Source organism: Monopterus albus, unplaced genomic scaffold (assembly GCF_001952655.1).
Source record: "Monopterus albus unplaced genomic scaffold, M_albus_1.0 scaffold384.1, whole genome shotgun sequence".
Classification (NCBI taxonomy): domain Eukaryota; kingdom Metazoa; phylum Chordata; class Actinopteri; order Synbranchiformes; family Synbranchidae; genus Monopterus; species Monopterus albus.
This window is the reverse complement of record NW_018128264.1, coordinates 178451-205357: the sequence shown is the minus strand read 5'-3', so window position 1 is coordinate 205357 and position 26907 is coordinate 178451. Positions and strand designations below refer to the sequence as shown.

General features: G+C 43.7%; 2 protein-coding genes across 3 annotated transcripts in view; one reads left to right on the top strand and one right to left on the bottom strand.

The window, feature by feature from the left end:
• hdlbpb (high density lipoprotein binding protein b) overlaps positions 1–7778 on the top strand; it is a 21574-nt gene extending 13796 nt beyond the window's left edge. The window contains 13 exon segments of the mRNA XM_020585907.1: positions 935–1153; positions 1286–1451; positions 1454–1500; positions 1658–1876; positions 2178–2319; positions 3011–3138; positions 3232–3336; positions 3500–3634; positions 4006–4149; positions 4289–4468; positions 4556–4672; positions 4816–4974; positions 5188–7778. Coding sequence (XP_020441563.1) covers positions 935–1153; positions 1286–1451; positions 1454–1500; positions 1658–1876; positions 2178–2319; positions 3011–3138; positions 3232–3336; positions 3500–3634; positions 4006–4149; positions 4289–4468; positions 4556–4672; positions 4816–4974; positions 5188–5280 — 1854 coding nt within the window. The 3' untranslated portion in view covers positions 5281–7778.
• The window catches only part of neurl4 (neuralized E3 ubiquitin protein ligase 4), a 23897-nt gene continuing 4649 nt past the window's right edge, over positions 7660–26907 (bottom strand). Inside the window, exons 2-29 of one of the 2 annotated variants that reach the window (XM_020585905.1) lie at positions 25304–25817; positions 25129–25194; positions 24571–25043; positions 23837–23948; positions 23653–23741; positions 23489–23561; positions 22779–23052; positions 22141–22322; positions 21956–22041; positions 21696–21858; positions 21381–21591; positions 20790–20866; positions 20585–20663; positions 19778–19947; positions 19515–19643; positions 19074–19219; positions 18694–18912; positions 18098–18196; positions 17857–18009; positions 17593–17760; positions 17158–17316; positions 16847–17026; positions 16119–16212; positions 15920–16027; positions 15690–15834; positions 14666–14778; positions 14103–14262; positions 7660–12892 (exon numbers count right to left, since the gene is read on the bottom strand). In XM_020585905.1, coding sequence (XP_020441561.1) covers positions 12688–12892; positions 14103–14262; positions 14666–14778; positions 15690–15834; positions 15920–16027; positions 16119–16212; positions 16847–17026; positions 17158–17316; positions 17593–17760; positions 17857–18009; positions 18098–18196; positions 18694–18912; positions 19074–19219; positions 19515–19643; positions 19778–19947; positions 20585–20663; positions 20790–20866; positions 21381–21591; positions 21696–21858; positions 21956–22041; positions 22141–22322; positions 22779–23052; positions 23489–23561; positions 23653–23741; positions 23837–23948; positions 24571–25043; positions 25129–25194; positions 25304–25817 — 4647 coding nt within the window. In that variant the 3' untranslated portion in view covers positions 7660–12687. The remainder of the gene's footprint in view (positions 12893–14102; positions 14263–14665; positions 14779–15689; positions 15835–15919; positions 16028–16118; positions 16213–16846; positions 17027–17157; positions 17317–17592; positions 17761–17856; positions 18010–18097; positions 18197–18693; positions 18913–19073; positions 19220–19514; positions 19644–19777; positions 19948–20584; positions 20664–20789; positions 20867–21380; positions 21592–21695; positions 21859–21955; positions 22042–22140; positions 22323–22778; positions 23053–23488; positions 23562–23652; positions 23742–23836; positions 23949–24570; positions 25044–25128; positions 25195–25303; positions 25818–26907) is intronic. The other variant, XM_020585906.1, reaches the window with a different exon arrangement.

Below are 26907 nucleotides of genomic sequence, written 5' to 3'. Positions count from 1 at the left end.
GAGTATATGAAATTAAATTTCTAGGTGTCATAGTTGATGGCAAATTCTCCTGGAACTCTCATATCAGATATGTTCAGCACAAAATAGCAAAAAATATATCGATTTTGGCAAGGGTTAGATATATTTTGGACATAAAAGCACTATGCATTTTGTATTCCTCATTGATTTTACCATACTTAGAGTATGGCGTTGAAAACTGGGGAAATGCATACAAAACCTCACTTCAACCATTGTATATATTACAAAAAAGAACGATAAGAATTGTGCATAAGATGGGGTACAGGGATCACACCAATGTAGCTTTCATACAGTCTAAATTGTTAAAATGTTTTGATTTAGTGGGATATAAGACTGCTGTGTTTATGTATAAAGCCAGGAACAATTTATTACCTGGTGGAATTCAAAAACTATTTAATGAAAGGGAAGGGGGATACAATTTAAGGGGTCAGTTAAATTAAAAAATTCATGCTATACGTACAACCAAAAAAAGATTTTGTATTTCCATAAGTTGGGTTAAAAAGGTTTGTAAAAATACATTTCACAGTTTATCTGAATCATAATATTAAACCCAGCAGTCTAATATCAACAATTCAAGCAGAGTATCTCTGTCCTGAGCTGAGGTGCATGGACACTAACACAAAGAGAATTTAGCATTAAGAATGTTTAGTCCAAGGACTGTGGACTTTGTCCCCTTTCACTTACACCGATTGTGGAACGATTCTCTTCAGGACCAGTATTAAAAAGAGGACTGACTGCAAACCTGCTGCAGTGTTCGTATGTCATTTTATGACAGATTTGAAAAATTGTAAACCTATCTTTTAGAGCTTAAGGTCTGAGTATTTGTTGTAATGTCCCTTTATATAGAAAATTCCACTATGAAATGTATTTTGGCTGCTTGTTTTCATTCCCAGTCTGTCTCTGTCCATGCCTGCAGACCAACATTAAGGAGACAGAGGTCACCATCCCAGCCAAGCTGCACAACTCTCTGATTGGCTCCAAAGGCTGCCTCGTGCGCTCCATCATGGAAGACTGCGGCGGCGTCCACATCCATTTCCCCTCTGAGGGCTCCGGCTCGGACAAAGTCATCATCAGAGGCACCACTGGTGAGGTGGAGAAGGCAAAGAAACAGCTGCTGCAGCTGGCTGAGGAGAAGGTAGGTGGGGGTGGGGACAGAATAACAAAGTGAAAGAACAGACAAGGCGACAGTCACTTACTTTTAAGGGACAAACACTTCCACCCTTTTCCTGTCCTCTTTCTTTGCTTCCATCCTCCCCACCTTTTTCAGCAAGTCAACAACTTCACAGCTGAACTTCAAGCAAAACCAGAGTACCATAAATTCCTGATCGGCCGTGGAGGGGCAAATATCCGCCGAGTGCGGGACAGGACGGGGGCTCGCATCATCTTCCCATCACCAGATGACACAGAACAGGAACTGATCACCATTGTAGGGAATTTTTTTTCCAGGCCCAGAAGGAGCTGGAGAGCCTTGTGAAAAACCTGGTAACTACCTCCGTATTGCTTGTTACTCATCATGGCAAATATGAAATGCGCCCATACAAAGGACTGAACAGATGGAAATTGCAAGCAAAATTAAGTAACTGTCAAGTCACAGGGGCAGCTGTAGAGCCTCAGATCTCCCCTTCCTCTCCTGCTCCAGGATAATGTGGTGGAAGACAGCATGACAGTGGATGGTCGCCACCACCGCCACTTTGTGTGTCGGAGAGGTCAAGTGCTGCGGGAGTTGGCTGAGGAATACGGTGGTGTGGCCGTGAGCTTTCCTCGTACCGGAGCTAACAGTCAGCGAGTCACTCTGAAAGGAGCCAAGGACTGCGTGGAAGCAGCGAAGAAACGCATCCAGGAGATCATTGAGGACCTGGTAAGAGACTTTCAGCAAATGAAGAGATGTTTGTGTTTTTTAAAATGTGTTTTTGCTGTGTGATATCACTGTAAATGATAAATAAACTTAATGAGACTGCTGCACAGACCTGTGTGCAGGTGAAAGATAAATTAAAGCAGTAATATCTAATTACTATGTAAATATGAAATACTGCCAAACATAGTTGTATTTTAAATATTAGACAGGAACAGGAGGCGACAAAGATCATTTAGTGACTTTGTTTGCAGTCAGTGCCGTTGTTACCCAGCTGTCTCTTCTCTTCCTCCCCTCTCTCGAGCAGGAGTCCCAGGTGAGCGTGGAGGTGGCCATCCCTCAGCGCTACCACCGCGCTGTTATGGGACCTAAAGGCTGCCGCATCCAGCACATCACCAGGGAGCATGAAGTCCAAATCAAGTTCCCCGAGAGAGAGGACAATACTGCAGGTCAGAAACAACACACAAGAGAAGTACACCTGCAGTAACACTGGAGTAAGATTGTTCATCTGTGGAAACTACAAATAGGGTATCCTATAAAAACTAACGTATCTTCTATGAGTGCATTTGATTTGATTTTGATTTTGATTTGATTTATTCTTTCAAGCATGTAAAGACAGTTGATATGTCAACACACATAATTTCACACATATCCAACAAATGCTAATCCAATATCAATTTACTTATACCTAGTACATGCTTGAATGGAGTAGGAAGAAGTCAGACTTATCCAGTCCTACCCCATGACATCATCTTACCATCATTGGTTTGCAAGCAGTATCTCTACATAGATAATTATCTTCTACACCACACAAGTAATATACTAAAGAATTATTACAAAGTGTTAACATTCATACACCACACCCACAATGTTCCATCTAATTAATCATTAAGCCTGTTCTTACATATATCTTGAATGACACATACCTTTATATTTATGTTTAAACTCGTCAATTCTATTACTATTTTTTATGTCCACACTTAAATTATTCCATAGTTGTACCCCACTTATGGAAATACAAAATCTTTTTTTGGTTGTACGTATAGCATGAATTTTGATATCTGGTGTCACCAATTAAATCTTCCTTGGGTTTATCTGTTCTACCAGCAAGTTCATCTTAACTGTTTTCTGATCTTACAGGTCAGGAAGCCCCATCACAAGAAAACGGTGAGGTCAGTCCAGAGACAGAGTTTGTCCCCCGCAAGTGTGACATCATCACCATCTCTGGGCGAGCGGAGAAGTGTGAAACGGCTAAATCTGCCTTGCTGGTAGGCAGCTGGAGACATGATGCTGTCTGGGGGTTTTTATCCCCCTCTCTGTCTTTTCCTTAGTAACAATCATGTGACTGCCTCCTCCTTCAGGCGCTGGTCCCCATAACGGAGGATGTCGAGGTGTCCTACGAGTTGCATCGCTACATCATTGGCCAGAAAGGCAGCGGCATCAGGAAGATGATGGAGGAGTACGAGGTTAGTGGACTCTGTGGTTCTCTGGTGCCATCTTCTGGCCAAGAGGCTGGCACCAGTGGTGATGTGAGAAAAGCTGTGGTAAATGTGATGCTTACATTTTATTGGTTATCCTGCTAAAACATTGTTTGCACGCGTTGTCTTGTGTGTGGTTTTGCATGTGCAGGTGAACATCTGGGTGCCGCAGCCTGAGAAGCAGCTGGATGTGATCAAGGTGACGGGTCTGGCAACCAACGTGGTGCGAGCCAAACAGGGTCTGCTGGACAGGGTCAAAGAACTGCAGGCCGAGCAGGAGGACAGGGTACACACACACACACACACACACACACACACACATAGTTATCATTACATCTCTTGTAGTACATTACAGCTCCTAATTACTTCCTTGGTATTTCAGCAGTTAAAGATTTGAAGCTTTATCTACTGTTGTATTTGTTGAGAGAATTGAAGGGTTAAAATGTCTAGGAAGTACTTTAACACAGCAAACACAACTACAATAACATTTTTCTTGTTTAAAGAGCGTCAGATTATTATTACCTCCTAAACCACTATTATCCTTCTGCATACATGCTGTTTGACAACTGTAAATGCATTGTCATGCAAAGTGTCATGTGGGTGTGCTGTGAAGACATGTAAATTTTTTGAGATCTCTGCTGCCCCGTCTCCTCCCAGGCCCTGCGCAGCTTCAAGGTAACCATGCCTGTAGATCCAAAATTTCATCCCAAGATCATCGGTCGCAAGGGAGCGGTCATCTCTCAGATCAGGAAAGACCACGACGTCAGCATCCAGTTCCCTGACAAAGGAGACGAGCAGCAGGTGTGTTGATTATTTTGTTCACACACTTCTCATCCCAAATCATTTCCGTCTTTTTAACCCCCGCTCAAGGTTCTTTGTTCTCAATAACTTGCGTACATTTTGCTCTTGGTGTTTGTCCATCTTCGGCCTCCGCTCCCAGGATCTGATCGTGATCTCGGGTTATGAGCGTAACGTGGAGGAGGCACGTCAAGCCATCCAGCAGTTGGTGGCCGAGTTCCAAGAGATGGTGAGCCAAGACATTCACCTGGACCCGAGGACCCATGCTCGCATCATCGGCGCCCGCGGCAAAGCCATCCGCAAGCTGATGGAGGAGTTCAAGGTTAGATGTTGGTGTGGGAATTTTATTTTTATTCTGAATTCAGAGATACAAGATTTTTTTTCCTGTTGTTTTTCATTCCACTTTCAGGTAGATATCCGGTTCCCGCAGCCAGGTTCCGACGAGCCCGATAAAGTGACCGTCACGGGCCTTCCTGAGACTGTCGACAACGCCATCGACCACCTGCTCAACCTGGAGGAGGAATATGTGAGTCTGCCGATCAACCAAGGAAGCGGCAGTCACACACACAGTTCCCCTGACAGACATACAGGAGGTGCTGTGCACAACAATGTGTGTGCAGAGGCTGTTTACAGAGCAGTCTTCCTTTCTTGTCCCTTTGCTGCTCTCAGATGCTCAGTGTGACAGAGACGGAGACCTTGGCAGCGTACATGAAGCCGCCGTCTCGCTATGGAGGTGGAGGGGGAGCAGGAGGGGTTGACGATAACAGCGGGGCTCCAGCTAAGGGCTTTGTGGTGCGGGACGCCCCCTGGAATGCAGCAGGGAACAAGGTGGGTTTTTACCTTACATTAACCTACAGCACGGGTACACACAGTATTATGTTTAACAGAGAACTCAGTGAATGATATTTCATTATTTTTCTTATTAAATATTAACTAGTTGAGTGGAGGAGCTGCTATACCTTCACCGTTGTACCCTCGGCGTGTTGTCATGTATCCCTGTCACTTGTGTGTATCAAACGCTTGGTGTCTGTTGATTTCCAGGCTCCTGACATGAGCAGTGCAGAGGACTTCCCTACATTTGGGACAACAGTGGCCCCGAAACAAGCGTCAGCCTGGGGCCCCAAGAAGTTCTGAAGCCACTCATCTGGAGGAAAAAAAAAAACTTCTGTAAAGTAGATAATGAGAGACGACAAATGTCTAATCAAATTGCTGCTCGCCTTCCTTCCTCCCTCCTCCTCTCCTCTCTTTAGTGACCTCCCTTATAGCCCTTTTCAGACATGGGATACGTAACATTTCTGGCTTCATCAGTCTGTTAAAGTGACAGCTTTCTGTCCTTCAGTCACTTTTACGTTAATGTTCCTCAGGGCTTCACTCACACTTACCCATGACCGTGACGGAGAGCACTACAGTACACATGCAATATTTGCCATACGTGTGCGATTGGACAGTAAATCAAGTGAAGTATAATGTAGAAGGCCAGAGTTTTCTTACTACAGCAGGGCAGAGGAACCTGAGAATTGTTTTTTCTCGTTATTGCTGTTTAGGGCATTCTCCAATACAATCATTTGTACAACTCGACATGTACCGACACATGCAGTGATATTTACTGAGGTTTTGTGGCTCATTTTTGGCACTCAACAGTGAAACTACATGCATTCTTACTTACTAAGGAGTTGCACTTAGGTTTTGTGTCAGAGAAAAGAAGAAATGTGGCACCGCAGGAATTTGTGTGTTTGGTCTCATGCACTATGTATTTTAAAGCGTTCCCGTCCAGGACACAGAATAAGGGAGGCGAGAATGGAAATGGAAAGAAATACTCTGGTTTAACTGCAACTGATATCTGACATCAGGAGAGAACAGGTGTAAAATCTGTGTCCCTGCTCTTAGCGTCCTCTGAGACCTCGTTGGAGTTAAGAACCGAAAGGCCAGAGGAGCCCGCTCAATGGCCAGAGGAGAACGAGGGACTTTTACAGGCTTCCAGGTCAAACCAGGCTTCGATTACTGAACAAAAGAAAAGATGATTTGGCTGCAGATGACTGTGATTGCACTTCCGAAATACATTTGCTGGTTTCTTCACCCAACATTAAAGTTCAGTAGCAGTAAACTTGCGCTCCCTCTCAGCCTGCCTGTGCACCATACAGGCACCAGGTCTTTAAGTGCACTCTAACACTGCTGCGGCTGTGCTCATCTACATCATCAGTGTAAACTGTGAATTGAAAAATTGTGATGATGCAGTTTTGTTTGCACCTGGCGCTAATTTGCAGCAGGTTTAGTAAATATTCTCCTCCTTGTGATTAGTAGGCCCACTACTGTATATGTAACATCAACTTACGTCAGTGCATCATAATCTTGTGGTGCCTGTCTGTTAATGCGACTTCATGTAGTTAAGCCTTGTGCCGTGTTAAAGTGCTATGTAAATGTTAGTAGAGCCTGTCGACCTGGTAGGATTGCTGTCGCGACTTTTACGGAAAAGTGACGCGGGTGCTCATTCAGACATGAAGCTGACACATACAGATGCCATCACATTAATGGAAAAGGGTGCATGTCTGAAAGGGGCTTTTGTCTCTCTGTAAACTATTTGTACTGTCCTCCCACAACCAGCCACAATGAATTCTGGGAGAACTATCATTCTTTTTCCCTTATGTCTCTTGGTACTTCCACCTCCTCTTTCCTTTTAAGACAAAAACAAAAAAGAACACGGAGCTCCCTCTTCATAGTTTTCCTGTCCCGCTCTGCCTCTCGGTGGCCCCACCTCTGCTGCTCCTGCTGGAACACTTCAGAAACTGTCCTCTGTTCTCACCTACACCTGCCCAAACTCTCCCTGCAACGTCCTCATTGTAGTACTTTAGAAATGCCTCTTCAGAGACTTTTGAGGCAGGGGAGTTGAGTCAAAGAGCGCTGGGAAAATATCCTCAAACAGCTGATCGGGACGCTTTCAGGGAGATGGTGGTATTCTTGGACTGAGTCCGAATTCCTGGATTTTTAAGCTTGCAGAAACCAGAAAGGGGACTCTGTGTTTTACTGTGCAAGAAGAGTCTGTAATCATCTCTTTACATTCTTTTCCTGTGGTTTTTATAAGGAGGTTTCTTGTCGGCTCACCTGTCCAGACAGTAATGTGGCGCAGCAGCTGAGGCGATGCGCTCTATGTGTGTGTCTGTGTGTTGGTGGGTTCAGGAGAGGTTTATTCAGCCGCAAGTGTTTGTAGGTCCCCTGTTTATTTCAGAGCTAGGAGCAAAAACGGCTGCTGTAGTCGGCTTCCTGGATGTTTTCTTTTTAAATGGTGACAAAGCCGAAGACGTGGAATTTGTGTGCTGGCTGTTTGTGGTGAAGGCCATTTTGTCACAACTGTTTATTTATTCAAAACGGAGCCATTTTATTTCAACTACTGTGATCATGCGTTTTTATAAAAGCACTCATTGTAGCTTGATGCTTTCAACTTGTGTTTGGGAGTGAATGTTGTATGAGATCATGTCAAGCGTTGTTATGTGTAAGTGTACAAAGAACTTTTTGCTATTTTTTTAAACTGTGTGGGATTTCTTTGTTGTTGGTTTCCGGTATATTTGAAAGACTATGTATGTGTGTGCGTGTGGAGGTTAAGATGTATATTTGAATGAAGCTGAACTGAACTTTTACACCGCTTTTGTCTGTTTGTGTCTCTGTTCTCGGGGGGATATAACCCTCAAGCTAACGGACACAATGCTGCTTAAAACCTGACCTCCTGAAAAGCAAACTTATTATCAACAGCTGCTCTGTGATTTCACATGCTTCACATGTATTTAGTGATATTTCGTAGCAAAAGCCTTGGTTGCTCTTATTCCAGTTCAGAGGCTTAAAACATTGAGGCCTATTGTTAAATTGTACAGTCAGTCTAGATTTCAGTCAGTTTAATCACTAAAGCTCACTCCCGAGGTCTAGAAGGAACAGTCAGGCATTTGGGGGAATATACTTACTTTGTCACTGAGAATTCAGTGAGAAGGTCGATACCACTCTCATGTCTGTGAGTGTGATAGCCTAGCTCACTGACAAGTATCTTGTTTGTTTAATCCAGTGTTTTACTTTTTTGTGGAGCCTTGTCGCCATTAACATTACCCCGTCGTTAGGATTTAGGATACAGTGAATAGGTTTACACAGAATTCAAAATGGTGGACAGTAAATGTAGCACCCTGTATAGAAAATGAATCAATTCATACCTGATTTCAGCAGTAACGAGTTCCCTATATACCAATTTTTACTTAGGTCGCCTTAATATGAAGAAATGTCTCTAAGTTTATTGTCCATGAATTGAGTCCTATAAAAAAAGATTTTATTTCAGTAAATTTTAGAACTGTTTAAACTATTGGAGAGAATTAAGAAAAAAAAAACATGGTCATACTTTTGTGCTGAAATGTTTTTGATTGGCCCAAGTTTCCAGCCTTTATGCTAAGCTAGGCTAATCGGATCCTGGGATGAGAGTGATGTCTATATTTTCATGTAACTCTTGGAAAATAAATGAGCATATTTCCAAAAATGTACTATTTTAAATGGCACTAAAGGGCCAAGAAGCCATTCAGGCCACAGTAAACAACTGTGGACAGTAGAAGGGAAAAAAAATCTCAGGATCCAACTTAAAAATAAAGGCTGGTGCAGAAGTGTCTCTTTACAGCTGCCGACGGATTAGTCAACTAAAGACTATGCAACAGGATCCTCCAGCAGATCACTGCCAGTGGTACTTTACTGTATTTAGCTCTAATTAGTGCATCATTACCTACATTTGTGGGACAAATCAACTAGTAATTTGTCTATTTTTAAAGGTTGAATTCTTTATTATTAAATTAATGTGTCTGTTTTTAAAAGGCAGCCACTAGTCCTGTAAAATCCCACTATTGGTCTCAGTTTACAGCATTTTGGAAAAACTGTGATTGAGTAAGTATGCAGGATTACGACAACATAAGTGACCAGACTTCATTTTCCCGTACCAAAAGCACCAGTAGGTTTTGTGTTTTCTTCATGGCATCTTTTTGTTTACCAGCCCCTGCCAAAGAAACACTTTTAACCAGGCTTCTGTGCATACTGTCAGTTATTTTTTATAAACCAGGAAGATATGATTTGTTATGTAACAGCCTGTACAATGCAATGTACAAAAAAAAAATTAATAATAATAATAATAATACAAATTAAATTGCACAAAGCAGCACTGGGCTGTAAATAACCCATATATGTTTCACATTTTTGATTGGAAGTTTTTCTTTTGCACTATAATCTTCAATTGTTCAGATTGTAGCTGCTTCCAGAGGGTGACAGAGCTTCTTTAATTATAGATTGTGAGTCTGTCCCATCAAAACAATGTAGGGATTTCATGTTCTATAGCAGGTCTATTCAAATTGGCAACTGGAATGAGAACTGAAAAAGAAAAACACTGGAAAGCTGCTCACGTCCAATCACTGGCAGGTGGATGTTTTGCATGAATTAAAACCCCTGTGTAACATTTTGACAATTATAAATCAGTGATGTTAACAGTACTACTAATGAATCACTTCCACATGTAAACACCAGCCTAGGGTTGCAGACATCCAAGGTGTTGGCTCTGGAGGTCCTGCTGTGTAAATGGACATGAGCAATGGAGGAATCGGAGCGGACGGGTGAGTGCACTGACTGTAAACAATGGGGTGTGTGAGAGTGATGTGGAAAACCACTTACACATTTTAGCTTCAGTTCATTTCACCACCTGTCATAGGAAAGTTTGACTTTTTGGGGAACTGCACTTTCTTGCCAAGAGCTAGATGAGAAGATTGATACGGCTCATGTTAGCTTAGAGGCTAAAAGCTGGCCTGGCCCTGTTTAAAGGTACCAACAGCTGCCTATCAGCACATCTAAAGCTCATTAGTTGGTTTAATCTGTACAAAAACCTGTGTAAAAGCATAAATCTGCCAATTTAATGGTGCAAACCATTTCCTGAACCAGTTGCTATGCAGCTGGTCTGGAAACTGATTAAGGAAATCATTCTAACCATAGCATATGAATTGTTAATCTGGACAAGAGTTGTGGTTAAGTTGTGTTGCGACACCCCTTCAGTTTACAAATGTGATTTACCTTGACTTGTCCACAGCCAGTGGGAAATGGCCTGTTCACAAAGGCTGTGATCAAGTTTTAACACACTGTTATCACACTGTCAAATTCTCACATTAATGTGTAGACAACATGCAAATAACACGTTGCTCCAGGTGCAAAGTTTGCACTTTTAACTATCCTTAAAGGAAATGTAATGAAAATCCTCTATGGAGTACCAAAAAGGTACGCAATTTGCACCTGCAGTCACACGTTTGCACATTGGCTACTCATACCTAATGCGTAAGGTACACAATAACAATCAAAGTACATGTTAAAACATGTAAACCCGTTGACAAAGCTTTAAAAGTTGATGGCGGCGTTTTTGAACAGGCCGTTCTGTAAACAGAAGGGGTGTCCGAACACTACTCAACTCTTTCTGTTGTCAACTTTAGGAAGATTATTTAGCGGTTTGTGATGTTGTCCTTTCACTTATTAGGTTTTTCATACATACAAACAAAAATACAAACAAACAAAATATTAAAAGAAAAACAATAAAACAATTCTTTTTTGCTGTGTGGTACAATTCGCTTTCAGTTTGGTACAGTTCACTGTCAGTTGACGTCACCCTTCCCTAGGTGTAATTTAAACATGCTGCTCAAATGTTTGGGATACGGTTTAGTATGTCATACCGTATGCCTACCATTCATATCAATTTAAAACATTTCAAGTGTAACCCGGTGGACAGCTCGGTGGTTAACACCCCTGACTTAGGTACGACAGGTTGGGGTTCGATTCTCTGTCAGGGGGCGGTCAATAGCGAGCATGGTGCCTTGTATCAAACCAAGCACCCCCTTTTCTTCCCTAAGCTGTGTTAACCAGTAGTGTATGTGAGAAACAGAAACTAGTAAATGTTCTAAATGGGTGCCTATACAGCAGCTGGATAGCTCAGTGGTTACCACCACTGACTTTAGTATGGCAGGTTTGGGTTCAATTCACTGTCAGGGCACAATATCAGCATGGGCCCTTAATGCTACCTGCCTAGAGAGGTATTACACAAATGCTACAGCAAAGGGGGAGCCAGGGCAGGGGGGACACATCATCCTCCCCACAGTCGGAGACTGAAGCTCACAAGAAAAAGTTTTTTCCAGTTGATTCTAGGATCATAATAAGATACTGTAGATGACTGAGTCTAGAGTGAAGATAAGTGAAGTGCCACCTGAAACCAGCAAGCTGATATACAGAAAGAAAGCGGGGGCGGTTCAGGAGGATTCCCGGCTTGTCTAGTCAATGTGTAAGCTATACAAGTATAAGACCATTTACATTTGTGGCTCAGGAGGTAGAGCGAAAAGAAAACGTAGAGCCACACTCGAGTGCTGTAAAGCATAGAAATGCGCAAATCTTTTATCTGCACACAGTCCAAGCTTTACTGTGGAAACTGTCATACCTTCATTTTTAATAATTTTCTCATTTAACTCTTGGTAAAAAAGCAACACTAGTGTACCACAACCATCTGTAAGGCTAAACATAATGTGTCATTATCTTACTCTGTTTTTAACTTCCATAAAAGTGCAGGTTTTTTCAGACATCTCTTTGTCAAACTTTCCAGTTTTGTGTCAGTTTTCCATTTGACAAGAGGAAGTGACAGTGGAGCAGAAAACAAATGCTGATAGGACTGATAAAGTAGCCAATGTAGAAGACAGTAAAACAGAGTGGCAACATGTGTAAAACTGTTTTGTCTTCCTCCAGTTTAAAAATCTTCCCCCTTTAAGGAGTAACAAGCCACTCTTGACTTCATTCTTCAGAGGTCTCTTTTTTTTTTCCTTTTTGATTTTATGAAAACATTGTCACTTTCTTTTTGACCCACATTTCAGTCTTTTTAGGTGACAGTGTGTTAACGTGCAGGTTGGCAGGAGACAGCACCTCCCAGAATGAAACACTGACCGGAGCAGGTGCCAAACGGTAATGGAAAAAAGTATGGAAGTGGATTAGGGCCGCCGTTTAAAAACAATCTGAGTTCTGACTTTTTTACCTCACAATCTCAGAATGTTCTCAGAATTTGAGTTTAAAGTCAGAACTCGGTTTTTACAGTGGCCCTAGTCCTCGTCTGGAGTACAAAAAAAGAAGCTATTTCCAAGGATGGAAAAAATTAAGATGTTGGGAAAAAGTTGCAAACAAATAAAAAAAAAAAAACTGCAATCAAAACAAATGTGTCGTGTTGATGAGAAGTTAGTTTAAAAATCACCCACAAGTGTCCGAAACATAAAGTGCAGGCAGTGTCTGTTCTTTGCCCAGCCCCCAGCCTTTAAAAGAGTCCAAGAGCGACCAACCCAAAAAAAAAAAAAATTTATAACGTTGACTTGTCAACAATCCTATCCACAGTAGGATCAGGCTGGGTTCCAGAGGAGTCTCTCGTTCAAGGCAGGGGTTGGATTTGGTTGTCACTTTACTAAAAGTACAACAAGCGCCACGTGGACACTCCCCACCTCCAACCAAATGCCTCCTTCGTCGCTGGGTTCATTCGACCCGAATGAGCAGCCCGTAGAGAAGTGTGCCACCCTGCTCCTTAGTCATCCACTCGATCTCCGAGTTGCTGAAGCGAGGGTCCAGGGACTCACTGTGGCCAAGTGTCTGAGGTCCCACTTTGTAGGAGCCTGGGCGCACACACACTTGGAATCCCACCTGAGCCTGGTGGCAGCGATGAGAACGAGGGTCCCGAAATCTGCGCCAGGAGAAGGACAGTTATCTGTAAGTGCTCTCTGTTGTATACTATCCAGTGAAGTGGTTGAAAATCCTAAAAAATGTTTTTTTTTTTAGTATTTCCACTCTAGGTTTTTGTGTGCACAAACTGCACGCCAGGCAGGTGATATGGGCACAAAGGCAAATTCAGTCATTTACAAATACAAACACAAATTGCAAATGTGGAAAAAAACGATTTTCTCTATGCAGTTCTTTAAAAAAAAAAATTGTTAGATGTATGTACACAGATCACCTGACACAGATCATGTTACGCTCTCTTGCAAGGTTTTGAGAGTATTTTCTTGCTCTCAGATTCACACACTTATGCTGCATTTAAGGACAGGTGGAAAAGGTGGACATTTGGCTTCTCAGGCTTTTTTCAAAAGAGAAAACTGCTCGTCACCCCTGGATTGCACTTTAATTACATACATATTTTAACGTAGAATTAAAGCGGTAAAAGTCATCCAGATTTTAAAGCAACACTACTGTGTACTGGGTGCAGAACCTCTGCTTTAGCACTACATGGCAACAGTAAAGTGGAATTAGCTGAACACAAACCATGTTGATTTCTGCTTACATCTGTCAGCAAAAACATATAATACCACATAGGCTATGGCCGTTATACCAACGTCTACTTAGGTAAAAAAAAAAAAACACCCTTGATTGACACCGTCTTCATCGTAGAAGTGTAACTTCAGTGTTGCACCTGCTAAGTAGGTCACTAAGCTAGCAGCACTGTTACCATATATTCTAAGATGAGCAGAGGACCTAACCTGTGGAATACTAATAATATAATGCAAAGATGTTCTGATTAGAGCAAAGTTAAAGCCACATGACATCAGAACATTCCACATTGATATATGTATTTGCTTAAAGTCCAGTCCAGGGGCAACAAGCAATTTTATCTCTGGAAGAAAAAGCCAACTGTCCGCATTTTCTATCTGTACTTGGACACAGCACACATTTGTGTTTCAGAAAATTGTCTAAAAACCTCGCAAGTCAGCGTAACTTGATCCCTGTGTGTTATGCAATCTGGGAAAAGACAATATGTAAACAAATTTTAAAGGACTACACAAAGAAAAGTGTTACACATTTGTAAATCTTGATCTTATTTCTAGACCAATGAACATGCATGTGTTGCTACTTGTAAGAGGATTTATGCTTTAGTGATTCTCCAAGTCAGATGGACTTACTGCACTTTGGGAGCAAAGACCTCCAAGCCGGAGTAACGCATGGTGGGGGAGAGCCGCACTCTGGGAATCTCCCTGCCGGGGGCGCTGTTCTCCTCTGGCTCACTGTAGCCGTTAGGCCCCTCCGCCTTCACCGGACACACTGAGAAGATGGCCGACGTCCCTGCAACAGTAAAATGACATTTACAGGCGAGTGCAGAAGCAAAGTGAGCTTAATGCCATTTTTTAACAACAGCTCAAGCAAATAAACCCATGTATCTGGAATGATGTCAAAATTAGTAAAAAGTACATGTCAGATCACGCACACATAAGCATTAATAATTACTTTGTAAGATTAAACACACTGGTATTTTGTCATTTTTTCTTAAAACCACTTCACAGCAGTTTTCCTCATCTACTTAAATTCAACATATTCTATTTCCTTTTTTTTCAGTCATTTGTTAAAATCTCTACTTGCTCTTCTATCAGTAGGAAAATCAGTTTCAAAAGTCTGTCGGCAGCTGTGGTATCAGTGACTAAATATTTCCTAGGGAGAACATGTCAGAGGCCCACTCTGATCTTCCTACCAGGCAGCAGCTGGCTGTGGTCCAGTGTGCGTCGCAGGGCTCCTACGCTGGTGCCGTGGTACGCAATGTGCCACTTCTTCAGTGCATTAGAAACCTCACAGTGGGGCTTGATCCTGCACAAAGAGGCCACATGCAGCTACAGACACACACGTCCACAGCAAATAAGCACAGTAACTAAACCTTTTCAGAAGGATTTTTTTGGACATTTTATCCTTCGTGGTTTTGTATTTACTGAAAGAATATGGAAGCAAGTCCCCGCCAAAATGTTTGAGAGCACAAACAGCATTTCGAGTGCTATTCAGTTTGCAACTTGGCATTTGAGAGCATTAAGGCACAGATTTGTAGGCGCAGAATCAGATCTGAGAGTGTAATCTCGGCCATGGTCTCGTTTGAGTCTGCGTCTCCACTCGGGTTTGTGAAACAGTCTGTCAGTGCCAAACTTTTTGAAAGTGCGTAAAACAAGTCACGAGTGTTATTCAGTTTGCAATTGTGAGACTGAGCAGGTGTGTATTTGAGAGCGAAGGAGGGTAGACTCATGAGTGTAACAAATGATTTGAGCAGGGATCCTCCCTCGATCAGTGTGATTCTGTTCTGCACTCTCAAATGCTGAGTTGCAAACTCCATAAAAGAATCAATTAACTGACCTTTCATGTCAGCAAACGAACTGTTCTGAAGACAAACACACGGGGACCTCTACAAGCACGGTCAATAATTATACGATCAAGGACTTGTTGTAGAACATAATGAATTAAAGGAATAGTCACTTATTCTATAAACTTTCACCCTGGTACTGTGTGAGAGTAAAGAGCTACAGCCAGTGGTAATACAGCAGTAGCTGAAGAGGTAAAACTCCAGCAATACTCGGAGTAAAAAGAAGTTTATTGTCAAACCAATGTGTTCTTTTTTCTACAGTGGTGCTAGAGTTTCTACCTTGGAACCCGCTGCTCTGTCATAACTACAGACTGATTAGCTTCTCCACCGCACAGCTCTAGAATCTATGCAACTTGAGAGACCGTCCTCTCACCTGAGGGTGAAGTGGCACCATCCGAAGGGCAGGGCGTAGTCCCGGGGTGGTTCACCTCTCTTGTAATACGCCTCATCACCTCGGAGCTTGTGGCAGGACTCACAGTAGCACAGGTTGTATTTTGCATCCTCGCTGAAGTAACCATCTTAACGAACAGACATCGTGATAGGTAAGTGATGGTAGTTCTTAGACCGAGCTCACAGCAGAAAGGCTCAATAAAAAAAACTCACCTGGCAATGTGAGCAGGTCCTTGAAGCGCGAGCACAACGCCTGGTACTCGCAGGTCTTGTTGGGGTTGACCTCTGGAGGTGGTGTCCAGCACACACACTCTTTGATTCCTGCATGTGAAAACACGGTTAGAGAAAAGAGATGCAACTTTAATGGCTGAAGAGAAAAGCTGAACAAGAACAGTAATCATTGGTGTTTTACCGTCAACCATGTCGGCCTTCTCCATGTCGCCCTGACAGCGGGCCTCACCACTCTCTCCACCCACAGCTGGCACGTTGTTTGTTACTATAGTAACCTGCCACAGTGACATGACGCTGATTAGCATATCATATTCAGGGTTGTGGTTCATAGTGTTGTAGGTTCATAGATTTCCTGAGTCCTTTAACATACACACATATACCAACTGTAAATTGTACCCTCCAAAGTTTGCTACTTCAGTGCTACCTTCACATGCGCTCACACACAGTGATAAACAGTAGTATGAAGACAATGGGAAGAGGTATAGCGAGGTACTGTTCAGTCACATGGTCTGCAGCAAACAGACTTCACTTGGTTCAGAATAAGAAAGCAAGATTAGTCTTAATTTGTTTGTATCATACTGTAAGAAGTGAAATGAATAAAAGACTGTCCTGGCTCCCTGTAGTTATTTCCAGATCAAACTAATAATTATTCACTGTGCAATTTAAAAATCCCTCATATTGGAAATTTGATCAGGTCACTTTAAATGGTCCCCTGAATGGAATAAGCTTCTTAATCTCTACTATATGACTTAACATCGTTAAAACTGTTTGATCACTGTCGTTTCTGTCAGGACACCAGGATGATTAGTGACTAGTGCAGTGGAAACCGATGCTGTGACATTTATCACCCTAGAAACTAGATGCTCAGATGTAACGGCTTAGCTCGTGTGTGGTGGAGCGTGTGCGGACCTGTTCACACTGGCCGTAGAGGTCAATGAAGGGGTAGCACGGTGAAGGAATGTCCTGTGCCGCCACACCCTGGTCCATGCCATTGACACAGAGATGGAGGCAACTGTTGGCGTCCACCAGCAGACCCAACACGGTCCCTTCCGGACAAGTATCCAGGTTAGGACCGTAGTTCTCACATATCTGAGGGAGGTGGGGGAAGAGAAAATGAGCCAGGAAACGACAGCAGTCTTTAAATCACAAGTTAGTTTGTCATGTTAAGAATCAACACGCCTTCAGTGTTACACATATTTTGTGTTTTTGTGTATGTTTACCTTTAGGGAGTTGTGGAAGACAGAGTCTCTCTGCAGCAGCCAGGTGGAGCGTTTCAGACAGCACGCTGTGGAGGGGAAGTTGAGCCGGTCGGGGGAGTGGCCTATCACCCCCAGTGACAGCGACGACGTCCATGACGGGTTCAGGCGGTCGATCTGGAACTGGAGACCAAAAACAAGCTGTTGACAGACTGGAACTGTACAGAAGTGTGTGTTTGTGTTCCTATGATAAGGTACATTGTACTGTCCTCTGAGTACCGTGTTAAGCTGTTAAGCAATCTCAGGTACAGAAATACGAAAACCGAGGTCAAGTGGTCCTTTAACTGTATTCAAATAAGTTATCAATAAACCACATCAGACTACGTGACGTTTGTTCCAGAATCAGGTACCTGAACCTAAACCAGTTACACCGCTTTCAGCCAATGAAACGTGCAGTACCTGGAACAGCTGCTGGCGAGCCAGCGGCTGTGCAGTGACCAGCAGGCCCTGGTTGTAGCTTGACACTCTGGCTGCTGTCAGGTTCTGGTTTGACAGCTGGATGTTCTTGCCATGATTTTCCAAGAACGCCATGATGGTCGGCACCAGCGTGCACAGCTCGGTCTCAACCTGGAGGTGGCAAAAGGTGACAGAGTTGGAAATTGTTTGAGAAAATTAGGCAATACAGCGCTCAACCCTTTGACAGAGGAGCTATGAGCCTCCCACCTCTCTGACAGGAGTCGTGTCCTCCTCTCCTTCACTGCAGCTGTCTGAGGAGAGCAAAGGCGTTTTAACACTTTCCATGTCCTCCATCAGCGAGGAGCTGACAATGGACACCGCCGTTATCCGCCCGTACAGGTCCAAAACTGCGTACACATTCTGCAAGGAGCAGGAGAGGGATGATGAGCAGCAGGTAGCTTTTTACTGCAGGTATCTATGTGGATGAGTGAGAGGAAGGTGTGTGTACCTTGGCCACTGCAGTCGCTGCAGGTCCCATGTCTTCTCCATCAATGAAGATGTGCATGGTGTCATCACTGCACCTTTTCACACCCACACGGTTCCCGACCTGGAAATGTACATTCAGTCTTAAGCTCTATTGTCTCAGGTCTGTAGTGGACAGACTACAAAATAAGATCTCTCTCCTTCACAGAGCTCAACATTTATTTCAAGCTGCATCTACACAAACATTTTGCTGGTGTAAATTGCAAAGTTGGAAGTTTAATGTTTTAAAGAGAGGAGAATTAAAATATGGCTTTAAGAAAACAGACTTCATGCAGAAGAAGTGAAAAGTTTGCATCCAAAGATGTGAAAAGATGTAGATCCTAATTTCTGTCTACAGCGGCCATCTCAAAGCTCTGACAACATCTTGAGTCTCAAGTCAGAGCTTTGAAGCAGCGAGAGGGGCTTCATCAGTGGATCTGAGCCAGAGGTAGCGACCACACACATACGACCTCTAAAAGATCCAACTGTTTTTGTATTGACTAACAGGCAGTTGGAGTGATGTGCTGTTTGTCCTGTTCTGAGGCTCAGTATACGGCTCAGAGAGCAAGGACTGCAGCTTACTGTCAGCCGGTCCAGCGAGCAGCCGTAGTTCTGGCGCTGCAGCACGCCATTGCGACGGACCTCAGAGCCGCAGAGCAGCCAGGTGACCTTGGTTCGAAGCAACGGGAGGGAGGGGGAGAGACCTGACAGCGGACAGGACGGCAGCTCCGGCGGTGCCAGTGTAGTCAGGCCTATGTGCAGCGAACCGCACCACTGCTCATCCACTTCATCAATCCTCACCTGCAGGGTGACAAAGAGAGAGAGAGAGACGAGAAATTGAGGAGATAAACAAGTAGCACCGTTTTTATTTGGGAGACAATCTGATCTCTGTGGCACATTATTAAAAGACATAAGACAGGTAGCATCTTCTGGTAAACTGGCAGCTCTGAGTCATCTCTTGCCTCAAACAACTCATCCGCTTTGAGCTCCTTCACACTGAACACGATGCCGTGAGCGTAACCTCCAACTCTGACAGCCTGGCAGCCCTCGCCAAGCAGCACCACGTTTTTACCGTGTTTACTGTGCAGCCGATGGGAAACACCTGCTACTACACACAAAGCAGAAAGATACACCGGAGGCTTAGAAGACAAAAATAAAGAAACACTTTGATTTTACTCTCCTTCTTCCAACTTTAATTTCTTCATATTTGATCAATAAAACAAATGTGTGTGTGTGTGTTCTTAATCATCTTCCATTTCAGAGTCTCAAACTTTTAAACAAGTCTACACACAACACTTATTTCCCCAAACCTTTTACATACTCATTATTCAACACCAGTACTTACATGGTTGGACTTTGTTTTCAATGTGTTTCTCTGACTGTGTAAGGACCGTGCCGTGTACCTGGTGAGTGGGTGGGGAAGCTCTTCTCAGTGACGTTGCTGGTACAGAGGCTGTTGTCCAGTGGGCCCGAGGAGCTGGTGATAGACACCTGGACACACTGACCGTACAGGTCAATCACTGCATACACCTCTGGGAGAGACATGCATTAAATAAAGTTACCACACAGTCCGAATTCAAGCCAGAGCTTCTGGAACTTAATGTGTTTGTAAGTCTTGATTTCACATTTTGACTATTTAGTGTTTTTTTGTTTTGTTTTTTTTTACCTGGTGGGAGACCGGAGCAGGCAACACCTTGGTCCATGCCGTTGATGTAATAGTGGAGGTCGCTGCTGGCTGAGCGCATCATGCCGATCCGTGAGCCCGTGGTCAGGGAGTCCAGGTCACAGCCGTAGTTGTTACGCATCGTGTTGCCATCCTGCATGATGGCTGTCCCACTGTTTAAAAACACGATGACTAAATAAAGGTTCTGAGATGAGGATTTAACATCTGTGTGTCTGGCTGAGGTTTTGGAGGCAACACCAACCACAGGTGGAAAAAAGCATTTGAATCTGTTACCGCGCTTCCTTTTACACTTCTTACGATAATTACTGAATAAAGTCCTAAAAAGTCAGGTTTATGTCTGTTTATGTTTTATGGTTAATCTGCAGCCTAGACACGTTACAGAACTACATTTTATACATTATCCAGATTATGGCAAGGCAGAGCATATAATCAGAGTGTTTGAAAGCATTTTATTTACGATATATAGAGGGACAGCGACACACTATTTGCATCGCATACAGTTTGTGAGGATTACACGATCCACCGAGAGGCACAGCAAAGTGCTGCCTCATCGTGCATCTCCTCCATGTATTTGAACGGGACATACGGAAATTCTGCTATTCTTTATTGAAGAAAAAAAAAATCCTTCAACATCGGATTCGAAAGGCTAAAGGGCCTACAACACACACCAGCCCACAAATATTAACATTTATTATGTTTTGGTTAACTTTTTTTTCTTTTCGCCCCCCCCGACCGCACGTCACTGTTAAGGAACAACAAGATATACAAATACATGCTAATACTTTGTACCTGAGCATCCAAGTGTCATAGTCGATATCAGTCATAGTGTTTGGAAACTCGAGCTCCTCCGGCCTGATGGCTGTCACTCCTGGACACAAGGGGGGGTACAGCAGTAGTGATTACACATGAAATACATACATTTGTCATTTCAACATGTTGTTATAAAGGTAACCCAATTAGCTGGACTCTTTAGAGGACACAGCAGAAACCTTACCTGCCTCTATTGAACCCGACCAGCGGTCCACCATCTTCTGAATGACGATTTCAAACAGCTCCCCATCTCGAAGGCACCTACCATAAGAAGCATACAAGTTCAAATCTTCAGCAGCTTCATCAGCACCAACATTCTCAATGCTGTTTAGTCTCTGCTGCAATGTCATGGGAAAAGCATTATGCTAAACAGATGAAGCAGCTTCTGGATCCGTTGATTTAGTCAGACATCACCTATTTGTATCTGGTGACTTCTTACTGATATCAATTAGTAGTTGTGGATAACTTTACCAAAAAAGGCCTTGTATGTATCATACTTACTCCTCTTAGAGCTCAAAAATGTCTCACGATTGTGGAATACTTCAACATACTACAGTCTGTCCAACAAATTAGACTTCACTGCCACTGAGTTACCTGCATGAAGATAAAACTACAGCACAGCAGCTGATGGGGAAACCTATTAGGAAACTGACAACTCACTGCAAAACCTGAATCAATGCACTGGAGCACTGGCATCAGCAAATATCTTAGCTACAGTTAGTGCACCTGTTACTAGATTTTATGATCCGCTATTCCTTGTATTTTCTTTCATCACCTGTTAGAAATGACAATAGCGTCGTTGAACTCGCTGCGGCAGTTCTGACGCAGGGCAGTGCGCCCCCCATTGGTGATGACGGCGTTGGTGCCATGTAGGTGGTGGAAACGCAGGTCACTGGTCGTGATGGCCCCTGCAACTGAGCAGGGGCTCCCAGGGGACAGGGCTGTTGGGCCCTCTGAGCTGTCCTCTGGGAGAGGGGGCAGGTCAACTAAGAAAGGGGGAGGAAAAGAGGGGAAAAGTAAGATGCCTGGTCAATTATTTCAGCATCTTGGCTCCTCCAACTGGAGCCCTGTTTCTCTGCTGGTCTCTTACCCATGTCATCCATGATGGTGGCCTGAGCAGCCTGCCCGTAGAGGTCGACCACAGCGTAGACGCTGGGAGGGATGTTCCAGGCTGCTGGGCCCTGAGCCACACCATTGACAAAGAAATGGAGGCTGCCATCTTCTTTCCGCACCACGCCTACTGTGTCCCCTGCCTGCAAGAAGGAAAGACCAGAAAAAGGTCAGAACCCTTACAGAAGGAAGGAGGAGGGCAAAAAGGCAGCTGAACAATAAAAACCAAACATCATTCACTTTGAGCCGGTCAAGGTTGTGTCCATATTCATCCAGTATCGTAGTTCCATTGTGCATCACGCCATTCCCCGTCATCATCCACGTCCCTGGAAATCATCACTCACTGGTCAACAGCTAGCTCAATAGAAACTAAAGCTGAAAACATTACCCAGCTTAAAAATGATTTTATTGTCCTCTCATTCTACCTGAGCGCAAGTTTGTCATGGTGGAGGGCAGCTGCAGGTAGGCGGGGTTGTGCGTCGTGACACCAATTTCAATGGAACCCGCCCACTTGTCCACCATCTTGTCGATGCGAACCTGGAAAACCTCATTGGAGCGCAGCGGCCGGCTGCTTAGGACCACGCCATGATTGAAGTCATCAGTCGCACTGTGGAAACAGCAACGCACACATTTTTTTATACACCTACAAATACTAACACAAAATGAAACCACTCCACTCTAGAGTGACACACAGTGACCGTATCCTGGTCCTAAACCTTTTTAGACCGTCACAATCACCATCACTTAAAACCTTGCACACACATTTTGCCTCAGACAAATCTGATGAAAAACTCGTTATTGATACATTTAAGGGTTTAAACTGGTGTTTAAGTTAAAATAAAAAAAAATACTCAAACAGGTTTTTGCTGTTGATATGTTTTTAGATCACACAAAACTTAAATACAAACGTTAAAAATATCCAGATGCCACAACATACGATTCTCCAGTTGTTAAAAATAGAGCTGTTTAAGCTTTTAAGGGCAATAGAATCTGTCAAGATGTAGCATGTACAGAATTAAAATGCCTGTAATTAATTAACAATCAGGGCAGGAAGTGGACTTACTGTGGCCGCAGCGCTGTCCTGCCATCGCTGATGATGGCGGCCTTCTGGCCACAGTTAGAGTGGAAGAGCAGGCGCTCAGGCAACTCTGTGTCCGGTGTGAGGGAGAGCGCTGGCCGGGGCCGGCCCACGTCGGGCGAGAGAGCTCTCATGATGGCGTTGTTGCGTCTGAGACGGTCACTGTGGTTGTGGTTGTGGACTATGGTGACTTTGACGGCCATGCCGTACAGGTCGACCACGCCGTAGACCACGCCAGGGGTCTGGGCGGCAGCAACACCTGGGAGAAACACCAGGTGGTTGGAAGTGACCTCTGACAACAGTATTTTTTTAAATTAATTTTTTATGTCAAACACAGATGAAGATTTGACTACATTTAATATAAATTTGTACATAAATGCAGGTAATTCCAAACAGATCGCTGCCACTTTAAGTACGAAGGTAGCACCTCTTCAGTCACATCTTCTTATTCTTGCCAATACTACCAACAATCTGTTTATGACTATTATGTAGAGCTTTTATTTTTATTAAGTCAGTAATAATTATGTAAAGCATCACAGGGTAGCAAACAATGTATATTAATAATTTTACAAACAGATATGTCCATATTTAACTTGGCCTCATCTTAAACCACCATCATCATGTCAATGTGACCACCCACGCCCGGCCAGTCCTCCCCTGGCTCTGGGCTGATGAAGCCCCTCCATGTGTCTCACCTTGGTCGATGCCATTGATGTAGAAATGGAGCGCTCCGCTGGCTTTGCGCATCAGCCCGATGTGATCTCCCTCCTGAGAGCAGGTGATGAAGAGCACAGTGACAGATTTACTGACATAGTCAGTGTGGGTGTGAAGGTGCTGTGCTGTGTGTGTGGTAGCAAACCTGAAGTTCATCGAGGCTGAATTCACAGTATTCCCTGCGGGTTCCTTTCCCATTGGTTAGTATCCCACAGCCACTCATCATGATTGTACCTGATATAACAACACAGAGCAACAACGTTCATTTCACAGCCACTGCCCCTCTTCTTGTTTACTGCTGTTCCTGCTCATCTTCATGTGTTCGTTACCTGAGCGCAGATTGGTCATAGTTGCAGGGTAGTCCAGGTTGTTGGGATTGTGCGTGGTCACACCGATCTCGATTGAGCCTGACCACTTGTCCACCAACTTATCGATGCGGATCTAAAAACAAAGCAGACAATTTCAATTTCCTGTGCACTAACACATGATTTTAGCCATTTCTTCTCTGTGCAGAATACACATATAAATGATTGTCTTTAAGTCCTATAGGCTGAGTTACATTTTCCTAAACATTTATTTAGTCTTTTATTGTGCCTTTAAGCACCAACATATTAACATTAATAATAAGTTTTCATAAATATTTACTGGTTCAGACATCAAAAACATTCAACAATGAATTCTAAATCAAATACTTTATTAAGAAAAAAGCTACAATGTGCTGCTTCTGCATAATAAATATCATTTTATATGTGAACCGAGTTGTGGACTGCTTGTTAGAAAAATATTTACTAAACAAAAAGACTAATCAGTTCATTAAAACAAAAATAATAATTAAAAATCCAAAGACCCTGAAGTCCTAAAAGACAGGACATGAATAGAGTCTCAATAAAAGAACCACCACCACCAAAAATGATCATTAGTCGCAGCCCTACTTATGATTCATCTGTCATATTATCAACATGACAGGATCAGCAGATTTCATTGTCACTACCACTCATTTCAGACATTCATTCTTGTTTGAGCGAACAGTCACAGCCCAGCTTTGACCCAAGTCTGTCATCACCTCAAACATCTCGTTGTGCCGCAGCGGCCGGTTGGTCATCACCACGCCGTTGTTGAATTCATCCAGTGGTCTCCTCCGCTCCGCCGTCTTGTTGTTGTTGCTCAGCTTGATCAGTGTGCCGCACTTCTCATGGAACAACAGAGCATCATTGGTTGTCATCATGCCTGCAAGAGCCCCGAGCCCCGCCCCGCCATTTCCAGCAGGACTGTTATTAGTATTTCCACCTTCACCACCACCAGTAGCAGCTCCTCCTCCTCCACTGCCTCCTCCTGGCCCTGTCCCACTGTCTCTGTTTATCACACTTCCTCCTCCACTGCTGCTGCTGCTCCCCCTGTCGTTTCTCGAAGAGGATTCAGTTCCTGCATTTCCTCCTTCTCCTCCTCCACCATCTTCCCCTCCACCCCCATCCTCAGAGCGGTAAAAAGATACTATCGCATTGTTGAACACGTCAAAAAGCTGGTGCTCCGTTAGAACTAAGGACAGACAGAAAGATGAGGGTGGTTGTCAGTGCTGATGTGTACATCAGCACATCAACTGATCTGAGGAGGGTTTTCTTACCTGCATCAGGCTCCAGGTTGTTGGGGAACTTGTCTGGTCTGCTCTGACTGCAGCTAAGTTCAGGCACTGATGGGCAGAGGAGAGAAAGAAACACAATCAGATGAAAAGTACGTATGCAACCCCAAATACTACACAGCTTGGATTTAAGAAGCACATGGATAAACACACCCCCTACCTTCACCTCCATTCACTGCTGTCACATTCATTGGTGCTTTGATCCTGACATCCTCACCACCGCAGACCACCACTTCTTCTTCTTCTTCTTCTTCTTCCTCCTCCTCATCTTCCTCCTCCTCCTCCTCCTCCTCTATTGTCTCTCTGTCCCTCTCTGCAGAGGGCGACGGTGGCTCACAGCTCACCACTGTCACTTGCGTGCACTTTCCATACAGATCCACCACTGCCCAGAGCTTGGGCGGTAAGCCACTGGCAGCCGCACCACAGTCTTGCCCGTTAACCCAGAGGTGGAGCTCCCCGTGGGAGTTGCGCTGAATGCCCACGCGGTCGCCCTCGGCTAGCTGGTCGAGGTCGCGGCCATATTCCTCCAGGACCGAGCGGCCGTCACGTAGCACCGAGCAGCCTGACACAATCCAGGAGCCGCCCTTAAGGCCTGTGGCGCTACTGGGAAAGTCCAGTGTAGCGGGGTCCAGAGCCGTCACACCGATCTCAATGGAGCCACTCCACGAGTTTACCTGAGGGGAAGAGGCCATAAGCATCATTAATATCTACATTATCAGCCATTTATCTGTTACATTTTTGATAAATATTAACCACTCAGTAAATATGATATTACAATTTAGAGACACTGGCAACTGTAGTAACAGATCCAGAAGGAGACAGTATTAACAAAACAGTTGTCAGCAGCTGTTACTGCAACCACAAAGCAAGTCTGCTGTGATGTAGGAGTTCCTGCTCAATGAGCTGCTGTGCCTTGTTGTATGATCCATCTTGTTATTTTTAGTTGCATCAGTGCAGAATGCAGCTCAGTCAGCACTGCTTTGAGAGGAAAGCAGGATGAGGTGGACACACAAGAAACTTAGAAATGGAAAGTCAGCTACAGTAAGTGACAACAACTGTAGTAGCGGCTACCACATTTTTAGCAGGATCCACAGTTTCTCATTGCAAGTTCTCTCATTAAAGAACAGAGCGATGTTGCTAAATCACAATGTAGCATCCAACTTCCCAAGTGGGATGTTGAATTCATAATGATGCAGAAAGGCAGTTGTGCACATAAACTCCAGAAAAACGTGGAGTGTATCAGATCGTTCTAACATCACAGTCACCTGATTAAACAAATGTATATGTAGGACTTAAGATCCTCAGGGTCATACTGGAAGTTGTGTATTTGTTTTGTTTGATCAGATGGCCATGATATACACCTTGTCCTTTGGCAAGACACATAATAGCATCATTTGATGTTAGTGTCTTCCTCTGTATAGTGGCTGAAAAAATAACACGATGATTAACTACCAGCACTCTTACAACACAAACATCTACGTGATTTGATTTGATTTATTCTTTCAAGCATGTAAAGACAGTTGATATATCAACACACATAATTTTACACATATCCAACAAATGCTAATCCAATATCAATTTGCTTATACCTAGTACATGCTTGAATGGAGTAGGAAGAAGTCAGACTTATCCAGTCCTACCCCATGACATCATCTTACATCATTGGTTTGCAAGCAGTATCTCTACATAAATAATTCTCTTCTACACCACACAAGTAATATACTAAAAAAATATAACAGTGTTAACATTCTTACATAATTACAT